The sequence below is a fragment of the Entelurus aequoreus genome, linkage group LG12 (assembly GCF_033978785.1).
Source record: "Entelurus aequoreus isolate RoL-2023_Sb linkage group LG12, RoL_Eaeq_v1.1, whole genome shotgun sequence".
NCBI lineage: Eukaryota > Metazoa > Chordata > Actinopteri > Syngnathiformes > Syngnathidae > Entelurus > Entelurus aequoreus.
In genome coordinates, this window is record NC_084742.1 from 60174157 (window position 1) to 60191623 (window position 17467).

At 40.6% G+C, this 17467-nt stretch overlaps 1 protein-coding gene across 3 annotated transcripts in view; it reads left to right on the forward strand.

Annotated features, from left to right (window-relative positions):
- ptprz1b (protein tyrosine phosphatase receptor type Z1b) overlaps positions 1 to 17467 on the forward strand; it is a 216260-nt gene that overhangs the window by 119178 nt on the left and 79615 nt on the right. For all 3 annotated transcript variants that reach the window (XM_062066327.1, XM_062066328.1, XM_062066329.1), the window contains exon 3: positions 10542 to 10721. In XM_062066327.1, the coding sequence (XP_061922311.1) occupies positions 10542 to 10721 (180 nt within the window). The remainder of the gene's footprint in view (positions 1 to 10541; positions 10722 to 17467) is intronic.

Here is a 17467-nt window from a genome sequence, read left to right on the forward strand (position 1 = left end):
ATGCTGACAACAAATCTGTCCTTCAGTCTGCGTGCAATCCTTCATCTCCCTGTTTCTGATGCAAGCTTTGTGAGACGTTACTTTACCTCCCACACCACTACTGATGCTGCAAATCTTCAATATGAAATGTGTTGCTCTCATTTGCATCACTTGGATACGAATGCAACATGTCTATTCACCCAAATGTCAACTCTTTACTCTTTCAATAACGGCTTTTTTCTCCAGTTTTGACTTCTTGTTCTCTTTACTGTATTATCCAGACTATACAGCGCACCGCTATATAAGCCACACCTATATTTTTCCATATATAAGCTGCACTGGACTATAAGTCGCAGATATATACGTTGTGAAATGAGTTATTTACACAGAAATATTCTGTAAATGTTTATTTACATACTTTTATTGTTTCCAAACTGTGTCTGTAACAGGGCAGTAAAACGGCTGATCAAACAAAACAGAAGTCCTGGTCATGGACCCACTAGCTGCGCAAGCTAGCTCTCCAATCAGCTAAACAGACTCAGTTTCCAAATGAAGCAATGTAGTATCTGTTAGTCACCAAAATAACATGTTTTTTGTGTGTGTTTTTTTTCCCATTTGGTGGAAGATTACCATATTTTCCAGACTAAAAAGCCCACGGCTCAGGGACACGTACTGAAAGCTCTTAGCGTGCGGGGCCATTTTGACGCTTTTTTACTCTGGGGAAAAATGATAAAAACATAAATGATAATTTATCGGACTGTAGAGGGCCACACCCACAAAATTTTAGAAGAAAAACATATTTTCCATATTAGTCGCATCAGACAATAGGTCGCAGATATATATGTTGTGAAAGGAGTTATTTACACAGAAATTTTTATTTACATACCTTAATTTTGTCCAAACGGTGTCTGTAACACAGCAGTAAAATGGCTGCTCAAACAAAACAGAAGTCCTGGTCATGGACCCACTAGCTGCGCAAGCTAGCTCTCCAATCAGCTAAACAGACTCAATAACTCCACGCTGACGTTTTGGTGAATTTACTGAGGAATTTGTGGAACTGAAACACTACAAAAAGAATGCCATTGTAAGTTAATAACGCTAACACAGACACTTGTATACGTTTTAACATGTTAGCCAATGCTAACAACGCTAGCTTCATTTCGTTACGGTAGCACGTACAAATATGCATGAAAACAATCCTACAGACATCACACGTGGGACGCTTTAGTGAGTAAACAAACGTTGCTTGGGGTGATGAACAAAGAATACATACAAGTAGAAACGCTATGGACCATTAAGAAAAAGAGCAGTACTTGTACTTCCGGTTCAGAGCTTTAAACAGCAGGAAACTCTTGTCGGCGTTCACCCAGCAGCACTTGCAGTGAGCGAACTCGTCCGAAAGATGGCGCCATATCACAAACAATCCCACAGCTTTTTAAATGTATTTGCATGTATTTATTGTAAACTATCTGCTTTATTTCTATCAGCGAAGGAAAATCCATAAATTAGCTGCACCGTTTTATAAGCCGCAGGGTGCAAAGTGTAGGAAAATAGTATTGTCTGCTCTATAGTATCTGCTTTATTGCTATCAGCGAAGGAAAATCCATAAATTAGCTGCACCGTTTTATAAGCCGCAGGGTGCAAAGTGTAGGAAAATAGTATAGTCTGCTTTATAGTATCTGCTTTATTGCTATCAGCGAAGGAAAATCCATAAATTAGCTGCACCGTTTTATAAGCCGCAGGGTGCAACGTGTAGGAAAATAGTATTGTCTGCTTTATAGTATCTGCTTTATTGCTGTCAGCGAAGGAAAATCCATAAATTAGCTGCACCGTTTTATAAGCCGCAGGGTGCAAAGTGTAGGAAAATAGTATTGTCTGCTTTATAGTATCTGCTTTATTGCTGTCAGCGAAGGAAAATCCATAAATTAGCTGCACCGTTTTATAAGCCGCAGGGTGCAAAGTGTAGGAAAATAGTATTGTCTGCTCTATAGTATCTGCTTTATTGCTATCAGCGAAGGAAAATCCATAAATTAGCTGCACCGTTTTATAAGCCGCAGGGTGCAAAGTGTAGGAAAATAGTATTGTCTGCTTTGTAGTATCTGCTTTATTGCTATCAGCGAAGGAAAATCCATGAATTAGCTGCACCGTTTTATAAGCCGCAGGGTGCAAAGTGTAGGAAAATAGTATTGTCTGCTCTATAGTATCTGCTTTATTGCTATCAGCGAAGGAAAATCCATAAATCAGCTGCACCGTTTTATAAGCCGCAGGGTGCAAAGTGTAGGAAAATAGTATAGTCTGCTTTATAGTATCTGCTTTATTGCTGTCAGCGAAGGAAAATCCATAAATCAGCTGCACCGTTTTATAAGCCGCAGGGTGCAAAGTGTAGGAAAATAGTATAGTCTGCTTTATAGTATCTGCTTTATTGCTGTCAGCGAAGGAAAATCCATAAATCAGCTGCACCGTTTTATAAGCCGCAGGGTGCAAAGTGTAGGAAAATAGTATAGTCTGCTTTATAGTATCTGCTTTATTGCTGTCAGCGAAGAAAAATCCATAAATTAGCTGCACCGTTTTATAAGCCGCAGGGTGCAAAGTGTAGGAAAATAGTATTGTCTGCTCTATAATATCTGCTTTATTGCTATCAGCGAAAGAAAATCCATAAATCAGCTGCACCGTTTTATAAGCCGCAGGGTGCAAAGTGTAGGAAAATAATATTGTCTTATAGTCTGGAATTTATCGCATTTAAATGCCAGTGTTTTGTTTGAGCAATACAATTGCACGCATATGTAAACAATATGTAATTCCGCCCAGGACTCGAACGTGGGTCGTCCGCATGACGAGCTAAAAGCCCTGACTATCGACCCAATAGCCAATCCAGTTCCAGGTTTTACCAGCCGGGTAATTAGTAGGGAGATTTGTCACAAGTAAATGTCTTGCTTGTGTTTGGCTGCAAACGTGCTCGTCCTCGCGCTCTTCATTCTTCTACATTATTCATGGTCTAAACACACACAAACACACACACACACACACACACTCACACCCACACACACACACACACACATCTCTAGTAACATTAAAGAGAATTCATACTGTGCACTTCCAAATACAGACACTTATTTACCCTCACTTGAAGGATGCCAAGAGAGAATAAAGGGCCTGCTGTCATGAATAAATCCTATTTCTTCTCAAACATGGATACAGTCTGACCTGAGGCCAATCTGCCAACTCCACATTGATTTGTATTCACCGTATTTTCCTGATTATAGAGCACACAGCGGTATATAAGACGCACCCACTGTCAGGTTCAAACACTGATGACATCTATTAAACAGACAAGAAGCAAGGAATCATGCAGAGACAGAGTTTAATTCACCTCAATGAGGAGAGACGTATTGGGCTGTACTCTTAGTTATAGATCCAACCTACGCTCTAAGGTCCAGCCCACGTGCTCCTCTATTTATTTGGGAGGTCCCTGGTTACATCACTGAGGCTGCTTCTGAAGGAAGGCGGGTAATAAGGGGGGTAATCTCAGCAGCCCCAGTTAGACACAATATATGATTATTCAGTAGGGGTGTAACGGTACACAACAATTCCAGTTCGGTACGTACCTCTGTTTAGAGGTCACGGTTCGGTTCATTTTCGGTACAGTAAGAAAACAACAAAATATAAATTTTTGGGTTATTTATTGACCAAATTTGCAAAATCTTCCACCAAAAATATTTTTCTTAGTGTAATATTTGATGTGAAGTAATGGGAACCTTGGATAGGTCAATGATTCATAATAACATTGATTTTGATTCAATATTATGTTTTGAGTCAACATTGCAACTTTTTCCAAATTACATTTAACCTTTAAACTTTCTTATTTCACTTTTGTTATCCATCCATCCATCCATCTTCTTCCGCTTTTCCGAGGTCGGGTCGCGGGGGCAGCAGCCTAAGCAGGGAAGCCCAGACTTCCCTCTCCACAGCCACTTGGTCCAGCTCTTCCCGAGGCGTTCCCAGGCCAGCCGGGAGACATAGTCTTCCCAACGTGTCCTGGGTCTTCCCCGTGGCCTCCTACCGGTTGGACGTGCCCTAAACACCTCCATAGGGAGGCGTTCGGGTGGCATCCTGACCAGATGCCCGAACCACCTCCTCTGGCTCCTCTCCATGTGGAGGAGCAGCGGCTTTACTCCGAGTTCCTCCCGGATGGCAGAGCTTCTCACCCTATCTCTAAGGGAGAGACCCGCCACCCGGCGGAGGAAACTCATTTGGGCCGTGATCTTGTCCTTTCGGTCATAACCCAAAGCTCATGACCATAGGTGAGGATGGGAACGTAGATCGAGCGGTAAATTGAGAGCTTTGCCTTCCGGCTCAGCTCCTTCTCCACCACAACGGATCGATACAGCGTCCGCATTACTGAAGACGCCGCACCGATCCACCTGTCGATCTCACCATCCACTCTTCCCTCACTCCTGAACAAGACTCCGAGGTACTTGAACTCCTCCACTTGGGGCAGGGTCTCCTCCGCAACCCGGAGATGGCACTCCACCCTTTTCCGGGCGAGAACCATGGACTCGGACTTGGAGGTGCTGATTCTCATCCCAGTCGCTTCACACTCGGCTGCGAACCGATCCAGTGAGAGCTGAAGATCCTGGCCAGATGAAGCCATCAGGACCACATCATCTGCAAAAAGCAGAGACCTAATCCTGCAGCCACCAAACCAGATCCCCTCAACGCCTTGACTGCGCCTAGAAATTCTGTCCGTAAAAGTTATGAACAGAATGGGTGACAAAGGGCAGCCTTGGCGGAGTCCAACCCTCACTGGAAACGGGTCCGACTTACTGCCGGCAATGCGGACCAAGCTCTGACACTGATCATACAGGGAGCGGACCGCCACAATCAGACAGTCCGATACCCCATACTCTCTGAGCACTCCCCACAGGACTTCCCGAGGGACACGGTCGAATGCCTTCTCCAAGTCCACAAAGCACATGTAGACTGGTTGGGCAAACTCCCATGCACCCTCAAGGACCCTGCCCAGAGTATAGAGCTGGTCCACAGTTCCACGACCAGGACGAAAACCACACTGTTCCTCCTGAATCCAAGGTTCGACTATCCGGCGTAGCCTCCTCTCCAGCACACCTGAATAGACCTTTTGTTATGTTTTTGTTTATTTGAATAGTATTTTTAGAATGTGCCGTGGGCCTTTAAAACATTAGCTGTGGGCCGCAAATGGCCTCCGGGGCACACTTTTGACACCCCTGCTATATATAATAAAAAATTAAATGTGATAAATCTATGGATAAAAAGCAGAGCCTGGCGACGCATGCGCGTTTAACATAACTCTCTGTCTCTCTCTGTCTCTGCCCCTCCCTCACCAATGCTGCTGTTTGTTTTTGTTTTTAACCCCTTCTTAACCCTGAACGTACATTGAAAATACACTCAACCCTAACTCAAAATGCCGGACATTTGAGGCATTTAAGAAACTCCGCCCTGACAGCTCTGCAAAAGAGGACATGTCCGGTGAAAAGAGGACGTATGGTCAGTCTATCCTAGCCCGTTAGCTGCTAGCATGCCGTGTGTTGTGCCTCGGTGTGCATTGTTTACACAACGTGCGTTACGCTACTTAATATGTCCGTGTGGAAACTCGTTCGGTACACCTCCGAACCGAACCGGAACCCCCATACCGAAACGGTTCAATACAAATACACGTACCGTTACACCCCTACTATTCAGACATGCAAATGTGCTGACACTCGTAATATCGCCCTGTCTCTGCTTTGTCTGCGTCAGGGTACTCGATGTTCTGGACACAAACACTGATACGAGACCACTCGCAATCTCGGATTTGCGAGTTGTCCCTTTGCACGGATAGAAAAGTACAACTTCAGCACAATTGATAATAAATATAGCAACGGCCTTTAAGCATAAGAGTTGTGTGATAGATTACACACAATTATTCTAACACCCACTGAATTTTAGAAGAAAACCGATATGTTCCCATATATTAGTCGCACCGGACTATAAGTGGCAGATATATACTGTATACTTGTTGTGAAATGACTTATTTACACAGAAATATTTTACAAATGTTCATTTACATACCTTAATTGAGCGACCAGATTATCGTGGACATGCCGCTAGAGGAGCCTGGTACAAGACATACCGTATTTTCCCGTGTATTTTTACAAAATGTTCTATATATTAGCCGCACCGGACTGTAAGTGGCAGATATATAGGTTGTGAAATGACTTGTTTACACAGAAATATTCTGTAAATGTTTATTTACAGGGGCAGCACGGTGGAAGAGGGGTTAGTTCGTCTGCCTCACAATACGAAGGTCCTGAGTTCAAACCCGGGCTCGGGATCTTTCTGTGTGGAGTTTGCATGTTCTCCCCGTGACTGCGTGGGTTCTACTCCGGCTTCCTCCCACCTCCAAAGACATGCACCTGGGGATAGGCCCCTCCCACCCCCAAAGACATGCACCTGGGGATAGGCCCCTCCCACCTCCAAAGACATGCACCTGGGGATAGGCCCCTCCCACCTCCAAAGACATGCACCTGGGGATAGGTTGATTGGCAACACTAAATGGGCCCTAGTGTGTGAATGTTGTCTGTCTATCTGTGTTGGCCCTGCGATGAGGTGGCGACTTGTCCAGGGTGTACCCCGCCTTCCGCCCCGAATGCACCTGAGATAGGCTCCAGCGACCCCGAAATGGACAAGCGGTAGAAAATGGATGGATGGATGGATGTTTATTTACATACCTTAATTGTTTCCAAACGGTGTCTGTCCCACGGCAGTAAAACGGCTGATCCAGCAAAACAGAAGTCATGGTCATGGACCCACGAGCTGCACGAGCTAGCTCTCCAATCAGCTAAGCAGACTCAATAACTCCACGCTGACGTTTTGGTGAAGGTACAAAGCAAACAAAACAAAAATGGCATTGTAAGTTAATAATAGCAACACAGACACTTGTATACGTGTTAGCATGTTCGTGTCACACCAGTCCGTGCCTTTTATGTTGGCTTTTGTTGCCGTTTCTTCGGTGTTTAGTGCTCGTTCCCATCCTGCGCGCTTATTTTGATAGCACTTCCTGTTGTGTTGGTGTTTTTCGTAACTACTTTACACATGCCTTTAAGCACTTTCCCCCTCACCTGTTTTCTGTTGGTGATTAAAAAGTTAAAGCACCAATGATTGTCACACACACACAAAATTATTGTGTGCATTTGACCCATCACCTTTGATCACCCCACTGGGAGGTGAGGGGAGCAGTGAGCAGCAGCGGTGGCCGCGCCCGGGAATCATTTTTGGTGATTTAAACCCCAATTCCAACCCTTGATAAGATTATTCAAGGGTAGTGGGAGCCACCATTCTTTGTCGGGACTTTGTTTGGACATAATCATTCATGTGGACGCTCTTTCCTCCTGACCACATGGCCACCTTTGTATCCAAAGGACAAAGGTCGCAAAAAGTTCACAGAAAAGGTCGTAAACAATTCACAGGAAAAGTCAGTTCAAAAAGAGTTTGTAAAATACTTCAAAAAGAGTTTGTCTGGAAATTGGGCAGATCCTGTCATCTCTCTGCTTTGAACAACATCCTTTTGTTGATTACCATACATGAGAGAAAACAGAAAACCCTCCATGTGGCTCTCCCCCCTACACAGTGGAGTTTTACGAGCATTCTTCTTGGTAGGTTTCAAAGACAGCTTTTGTCTTCTCACCTGACAGAACTCAATGTAACACAAAGTTTTTTTTGTGATAACTTACTCGGACATGCGAGGAGTTCGGGGAAGCCATGGAAAACGACTTCCGGGCGGCTTCGAAGTGATTCTGGACCACCATACGCCGCCTCAGGAAGGGGAAGCAGTGCACTATCAACACCGTGTATGGTGAGGATGGTGTTCTGCTGACCTCGACTGCGGATGTTGTGGATCGGTGGAGGGAATACTTCGAAGACCTCCTCAATCCCACCAACACGTCTTCCTATGAGGAAGCAGTGCCTGGGGAATGTGTGGTGGGCTCTCCTATTTCTGGGGCTGAGGTTGCTGAGGTAGTTAAAAAGCTCCTCGGTGGCAAGGCCCCGGGGGTGGCTGAGATCCGCCCGGAGTTCCTTAAGGCTCTGGATGCTGTGGGGCTGTCTTGGTTGACAAGACTCTGCAGCATCGCGTGGACATCGGGGGCGGTACCTCTGGATTGGCAGACCGGGGTGGTGGTTCCTCTCTTTAAGAAGGGGAACCGGAGGGTGTGTTCTAACTATCGTGGGATCACACTCCTCAGCCTTCCCGGTAAGGTCTATTCAGTTGTGCTGCAGAGGAGGCTACGCCGGATAGTCGAACCTTGGATTCAGGCGGAACAGTGTGGTTTTCGTCCTGGTGGTGGAACTGTGGACCAGCTCTATACTCTCGGCAGGGTCCTTGAGGGTGCATGGGAGTTTGCCCAACCAGTCTACATGTGTTTTGTGGACTTGGAGAAGGCCTTCGACCGTGTCCCTCGGGAAGTCCTGTGGGGAGTGCTCAGAGAGTATGGGGTATCGGACTGTCTGATTGTGGCGGTCCGCTCCCTGTATGATCAGTGCCAGAGTTTGGTCCGCATTGCCGGCAGTAAGTCGGACACGTTTCCAGTGAGGGTTGGACTCCGCCAAGGCTGCCCTTTGTCATCCATTCTGTTCATAACTTTTATGGACAGAATTTCTAGGCGCAGTCAAGGCGTTGAGGGGATCCGGTTTGGTGGCTGCAGGATTAGGTCTCTGCTTTTTGCAGATGATGTGGTCCTGATGGCTTCATCTGGCCAGGATCTTCAACTCTCGCTGGATCGGTTCGCAGCCGAGTGTGAAGCGACTGGGATGAGAATCAGCACCTCCAAGTCAGAGTCCATGGTTCTCGCCCGGAAAAGGGTGGAGTGCCATCTCCGGGTTGCGGAGGAGACCCTGCCCCAAGTGGAGGAGTTCAAGTACCTCGGAGTCTTGTTCACGAGTGAGGGAAGAGTGGATCGTGAGATCGACAGGCGGATCGGTGCGGTGTCTTCAGTAATGCGGACGCTGTATCGATCCGTTGTGGGGAATAAGGAGCTGAGCCGGAAGGCAAAGCTCTCAATTTACCGGTCGATCTACGTTCCCATCCTCACCTATGGTCATGAGCTTTGGGTTATGACCGAAAGGACAAGATCACGGGTACAAGCGGACAAAATGAGTTTCCTCCGCCGGGTGGCGGGGCTCTCCCTTAGAGATAGGGTGAGAAGCTCTGTCATCCGGGGGGAGCTCAAAGTAAAGCCGCTGCTCCTCCACATCGAGAGGAGCCAGATGAGGTGGTTCGGGCATCTGGTCAGGATGCCACCCGAACGCCTCCCTAGGGAGGTGTTTAGGGCACGTCCGACCGGTAGGAGGCCACGGGGAAGACCCACGACACGTTGGGAAGACTATGTCTCCCGGCTGGCCTGGGAACGCCTCGGGATCTCTCGGGAGGAGCTGGACGAAGTGGCTGGGGAGAGGGAAGTCTGGGTTTCCCTGCTTAGGCTGCTGCCCCCGCGACCCGACCTTGGATACGCGGAAGAAGATGGATGGATGGATGGAACTTACAAACAATTATTCTAACAATTACAATAGCACATACAAATATGCATGAAAACACTCCTACAGACATCACACATGGGACGCTTTAGTAAGTAAGAATTGTTTTAGTTTATTGTAAATCTGACAAACGTTGCTTGGAGTGACGAATGAAGAATCCATACGAGTAGAAACGCTACGGATGGCGAGAAGACGGAATGGCACTTCTACTTCCGTTTGAAGGTCACTGCAAAGCACAGCGAACTCGTCCAAAAGATGGCGCCGTAGCACAAACATACCGTAATTTCCGGACTATAAGCCGCTACTTTTTCCCCTCGTTCTGGTCCCTGCGGCTTATACAAGGGTGCGGCTTATATACGGCCTGTTCTTCTCTGACACCGACGAAGAGGATTTCGGTGGTTTTAGTACGCAGGAGGAAGACGATGACACAATGATTAAAGACTGACTTTTCATATACCGGTAGGCTGGTTATTTTGATAACGTACAGGCGAGCACTTTGTATTACTTTGCACCGTTGTATTATTTGTACTCTGCACGAATGCTGTTCGCCATGTCAAAGATGTGAAAGTTTGATTGAATGATTGAAAGATTTATTGTTAATAAATGGGACGCTTTGCGTTCCCAAACAGTCATCTCTGTCCCGACAATCCCCTCCGTGGTAGCAGGAACCCCTATATACTACGGTAATTACACATCAAAACCCCGCGGCTTATAGTCGGGTGCGGCTTATATATGGAGCAATCTGTATTTTCCCCTGAATTTAGCTGGTGCGGCTTATAGTCAGGTGCGGCTTATAGTCCGGAAATTACGGTACTTATTCAATGTCTCTTTAATGAAAACAATTGAAGACAAAACGTAACGGCCGTCAACAAAGAAAAAATCCATAAATTAATCGCACCGTTTTATAGGCCGCAGGGTTCAAAGTGTAGGAAAAAAGTTGCGGCTTAAAGTCCGGTAATTTACGTTACTTTGCCATCGTGCCTCTTTTTGTAACGCTGTTCACCGTGTGTTTGCAGGTGCCCTCAACCAGCGCAACTGGGGTAAGAAGTACCCGTCCTGTAACAGTGCCAAGCAGTCCCCCGTGGACATTGACGAGACCTTCTCTCAGGTGCGGCTGCAGTACCAGAACCTACAGCTGGAGGGCTGGGACAGACTCACGGCACAGTCCACCACCATCCACAATAACGGGAAAACAGGTTAGTTAGCATATAAGACGACCCCGAATAGAAGACGGCTCCTTTTTTTGTGTGACAAAAAACTTCCAAAATATGAGTACTTTTTTTGTCTATCATGTTTTCTGGAAGAGTGAAATGAATGATCACTATTATAATAAATACATCATAATTATCTGACTATGAGACTGTTTGCTAGTGACAGGAAGAAAAGCTCTGGAGAAAGAAAGTGCTTAGACATTTTGATAATAATAATTATTATTATTATTGTGTGATTGTCCAAGCATTCACACATATAAGATTCTACACCAAAAAAACTTTTATTTTTAATAATAATAATAATAATTATCATTATTATTATTGTGTGAATCTCCAAACATTCACACATATAAGGTACGTCTGCCTCACAATACCAAGGTCCTGGGTTCGATCCTGGGCTCGTGGGTTCCCTCCGGGTACTCCGGCTTCCTCCCACCTCCAAAGACATGCACCTGGGGATAGGCCCCTCCCACCTCCAAAGACATGCACCTGGGGATAGGTGAGTGTGAATGTTGGGACATTCGGAACAAGCGGTAGAAAAATGGATGGATGGAAGATTCTACACCAAAACATCTATTTATTATTATTATTATTATTATTATTATTTAATATTATTATTATTATTGTGTGAATGTCAAAGCATTCACACATAGAACATTTTACACCAAAAAATTATCTATTATATATTATTATTATTGTTATTATTATATTGTTGTTATTATTATTATTATTGTGAGTGTCCAATCATTCCCACAGAGAAGATTCTACACCAAAAAATAATATATTAATATTTTTATTATAATTGTATTATTATTATTAATAGTAGTAGTAGTAGTAGCAGTATTGTGAGAATGTCCAACCTTCACACATATAAGGGGCGATATAGCTCGGTTGGTAGAGCGGCCGTGCCAGCAACTTGAGGGTTCCAGGTTCGATCCCTGCTTCAGCCATCCTAGTCACTGCCGTTGTGTCCTTGGGCAAGACACTTTACCCACCTGCTCCCAGTGCCACCCACACTGCTTTAAATGTAACTTAGATATCAGGTTTGACTATGTAAAGCGCTTTGAGTCACTAGAGAAAAGCGCTATATAAATATAAGTCACTTCACTTCACATTATTATTGTTAGTATTATTATTGTGAGGAAGTCCAACATTCACACATATAAGATTCTACACCAAAAAATAATGTATTATTATTATCATTATTATTATTATTATTATATTGTTATTGTTATTATTATTATATTGTTATTATTATTATTATTGTGAGTGTCTAATCATTCCCACAGATAAGATTGTACACCAAAAAAGAATCTATTAATATTATTATTATAATTGTTATTATTATTATTGTTAGTATTATTATTGTGAGGAAGTCCAACATTCACACATATAATATTCTACACCAAAAAATAATATATTATTATCATTATTATAATATTGTTAATGTTATTATTATATTAATATTATTATTATTATTATATTATATTGTTATTATTATTATTATTGTGAGTGTCTAATCATTTCCACAGATAAGATTCTACACCAAAAAATAATCTATTAATTGTTGTTATTATTATTATTAGTAGTAGTATTATTATTGTGAAGATGTCCAACATTCACACAAAGATTCTACACCAAAAAAATAATATATTATTATTATTATTATGTTGTTATTGTTATTATTATTATTATATTGTTATTATTATTGTGAGTGTCCAATCATTTCCACAGATAAGATTCTACACCAAAAAATAATCTATTACAATTATTATTATTATTATATTGTTATTGTTATTATTATTATTATATTTTTGTTATTATTATTATTATTATTATTATTGTGAGTGTCCAATAATTTCTGCAGAGAAGATTCTACACCAAAAAATAATAAATTAATATTGTTATTATAATTTGTATTATTATTATTAATAGTAGTAGTAGTAGTAGTATTGTGAGAATGTCCAACATTCACACATATAAGATTCTACACCAAAAAATTATCTATTAATATTATTATTAAGGGACAAGCGGTAGAAAATGGATGGATGGATGGATAATTGTTATTATTATTAGTATTAGTAGTAGTAGTAGTAGTAATATTAGTATTATTGTGAGAATGTCCAACATTCACACATATACGATTCTACACCAAAAAATAATCTATTATTATTATTATTATTATTATTATTATTATTATATTGTTATTATTATTATTATTATTGTGAGTGTAGAATCATTCCCACAGAGAAGATTCTACACCAAAAAATAATTTATTAATATTAATATTATAATTTGTATTATTATTATTATTATTAGTAGTAGTAGTAGTAGTAGTATTGTGAGAATGTCCAACATTCACACATATAAGATTCTACACCAAAAATTAATCTATTAAAATTATTATTAAGGGACAAGCTGGATGGATAATTGTTATTATTATTATTATTATTATTATTATTATTATTAGTAGTAGTAGTAGTAGTAGTAGTAGTATTGTGAGAATGTAAAACATTCACACATGTAAGATTCTACACCAAAAAATAATCTATTAATATTATTATTAAGGGACAAGCTGGATGGATAATTGTTATTATTATTATTATTATTAGTAGTAGTAGTAGTAGTAGTAGTAGTATTAAGAGAATGTCCAACATTCACACATGTAAGATTCTACACCAAACAATAATAAATTAATATTGTTATTATAATTTGTATTATTATTATTAATAGTAGTAGTAGTAGTAGTAGTATTGTGAGAATGTCCAACATTCACACATATAAGATTCTACACCAAAAAATTATCTATTAATATTATTATTAAGGGACAAGCGGTAGAAAATGGATGGATGGATGGATAATTGTTATTATTATTATTATTAGTAGTAGTAGTAGTAGTAATATTAGTATTATTGTGAGAATGTCCAACATTCACACATATAAGATTCTACACCAAAAAATAATCTATTATTATTATTATTATTATTATTATTATTATTATTATTATATTGTTATTATTATTATTATTATTATTGTGGGTGTAGAATCATTCCCACAGATAAGATTCTACACCAAAAAATAATTTATTAATATTAATATTATAATTTTTATTATTATTATTATTATTATTAGTAGTAGTAGTAGTAGTAGTATTGTGAGAATGTCCAACATTCACACATATAAGATTCTACACCAAAAAATAATCTATTAAAATTATTATTAAGGGACAAGCTGGATGGATAATTGTTATTATTATTATTATTATTATTAGTAGTAGTAGTAGTAGTAGTAGTAGTAGTATTGTGAGAATGTCCAACATTCACACATGTAAGATTCTACACCAAAAAATAATCTATTAATATTATTATTAAGGGACAAGCTGGATGGATAATTGTTATTATTATTATTATTATTATTATTAGTAGTAGTAGTAGTAGTATTGTGAGAATGTCCAACATTCACACATGTAAGATTCTACACCAAAAAAAATCATCTGTTTATTTTTATTCCGACACAAAAGTTTGGCGCTCCACAGTTTTCATCCGTTTGGAACATTCCAGTATCAAAACCTTTGGCTCGCCTGGAAGTCGTGAGCTTCCCCCAAAAAATTTTATAAAAAATATCCCAGAATTTCTGGTTTTCCGGGACATTTTTCCCATTAAACATGAATTGGCCAATTTTCAAACTTGCAACAATTGCCACATTTCTCTCCCAATTGGAAGCATCCACTTACTCCACTCACCTTGTCAATCAATGTTCATTTTCCAAGTTCAAAGACATTTCAGGAATTTTCCAGAATTCCTAGTTTTCCAAAGCCCTATTTCCACCTCTTCCTGGAAAGATTTCCCAGTGCACATGTTTTAACCAATTCCAACCATTCCACAAAACCTTCCTTTTAGTTGGGTCAACAAATGCTCCGATTTTGTTTCTTCTTACAAATTCCCGGTTTTCCTGAAATTCCAGGAGTTCCAAAATAGCCATTGTCAAGTCAAACTGTGACTACATCAACATTTTTCAACCATTTCTAAAAGGCCAATCACCAACACATTCATATCATGTCGGACAATTTTGCTACTATCAATATTTTTCAAAATTCCCAGTTTTCCCGGAATCCCCAAATTTCCAGGAAATTCCCATTCAAAAGAATGGACTCACCTAAATTCTAAAATAAAATTGCGTCGTTTTTTTTTTTACCAGATTCTGACTTTCAACCATCCACCCACACGACTCTTCCAATGTATCCAACGTGAAACATGTTTTCCTTTTCCCAAAATTCCTGGTTTTCCCGGAATTTTCAATAATTTTCTCCCCATTGACAATGAATGGGAAATATCCAGTCTACTGCATATTCCATATTTGTAATCTGATTTGAAGCGTTCCACCATCCACACACTCCACTCACCCTGGAAATTCCAGCCATCATGTTTCTCAGTTCGGAAAATTCCCTCATTACCCAGAATTACCAGGAATTTCCCCCATTGAAAATGAATGGGCACTATACAATCTACTGCATATCCCACATTTCTCAACCGATTCGAACCCTTCCAACATCCACACACTCCACTGACCTTGGAAAATCAAACTACCATTTTCCAAGTTCAAAGAAATTTCAGGAATTCATAGAATTCCTGGTTTTCCAAAGCCTTATTTTCACCTCTTCCTGGAAAGTTTTCACAGGCCATATTTTTCAACCGTTTGTGACCATTCCACTTTCAAAACATTCCTCTTAGTTGGGACAAAAAAAAGTTCCTACTATTTTTTTCTCGTCCAAATTCCGTGTTTTCTCGAAATTCCAGGAACTCAGAAATACCCATTCTCACTTCAAACTGTAACAACGTCAACATTTTTCTACCGATTCCAACCCATTCATATCATCTGGGACAATTGTGCCAGTTCCAATATTTTCAAAAATTCCAGTTTTTTCAGAAATTACACAATTTCCAGGAAATTCCCATTAGAATGAAGGGACATATTCATAGTTCTACAATGCCCTGAATTCTCAAAATTTTCCCCCAATTGACAATGAATGAGCATTATACAATCTACTGCATATCCCACATTTGTCATCCGATTTAAAGCGTTCCAACATCCACACACTCCACTCACCCTGGACATTCAAGCCAGCATGTTTCCCGGTTCGGAAAATTCCCTCATTACCCGGCATTACCAGGAATTTCCCCCATTGAAAATGAATGGGCACTATACAATCTACTGCATATCCCACATTTTTCAACCGATTCCAACCCATTCATGTCATCTGGGACAATTGTGCCAATTTCAATATTTTCAAAAAAATCCCGGTTTTCCCGATATTCCAAAATTTCCAGGAAATTCCCATTCGAATGAATAAATTCTCAAAACTTTGCGCCATTTTAAACCCGATTTCAACCTTTCAACCATCCACACACACTACTTTTCCAATATATCAAATGAAAAACATGTTTTCTAATTCCCAAAATTCTTGATTTTCCTGGAATTTCCCCCCAATTGACAATGAATGAGCATTATACAATCTACTGCATATTCCACATTTGTCATCCGATTTAAAGCGTTCCACCATCCACACACTCCACTCACCCTGGACATTCAAGCCAGCATGTTTCCCGGTTTGTAAAATTCCCTGATTACCTGTAATTACCAGGAATTTCTCCCCCATGACAATGAATGGGCAATATACAATTTACTGCATATCCCACATTTCTCAACCGATTCGAACCGTTCCAACATCCACTCACCTTGGACAATCAAACTACCATTTTCCAAGTTCAAAGAAATTTCAGGAATTCCTAGAATTCCCAGTTTTCCAAAGCCCTATTTTCACCTCTTCCTGGAAAGTTTTCACAGGCCATATTTTTCAACCGTTTATGACCATTCCACTTTCAAAACATTCCTCTTAGTTGGGACAAAAAAACATTCCTACTTTTTTTTCTCATACAAATTCCGTGTTTTCTCGAAATTCCAGGAACTCAGAAATACCCATTCTCAATTCAAACTGTAACTACGTCAACATTTTTCAACCAAATCCAAAAATCCCAACACCAACCCATTCATATCATCTGGGACAACTGTGCCAGTTTCAATATTTTCAAAAATTCTCGGTTTTCCCGAAATTCCAACATTTCCAGGAAATTCCCATTCGAATGAATGGACATATTTATAGTTCTACAGTGCCCTAAATTCTCAAAATTTTGCGCCATTTCAAACCCGATTTCAACCTTTCAACCATCCACACACACTACTTTTCCAATATATCAAATGCAAAACATGTTTTCTCTTTCCCAAAATTCCTGATTTTTCTGGAATTTCCCCCCAACTGAAAATGAATGAGCACTATAAAATCTACTGCATATCCCACATTTGTCATCCGATTTGAAGCGTTCCAACATCCACACACTCCACTCACCCTGGACAATCAAACTACCATTTTCCAAGTTGAAAGAAATTTCAGGAATTCCTAGAATTTCCAGTTTTCCAAAGCCCTATTTTCACCTCTTCCTGGAAAGTTTTCACAGGCCATATTTTTCAACCGTTTCTAACGGTTCCTAACAAATATTGTTCGAAAAACAACTTAAAGCTTTGTTTACTGACATATAATATTCATGTTTAAATAAGTTTTACTGCAAATTGATATCACCTCAAAATATCGGTTATCGGCCTCCTTGACGACTGATAATCGGTATCTGTATCGGCCCTGAAAAACCCAATGCTTTGATGTCTCGTCTGTACTTAAA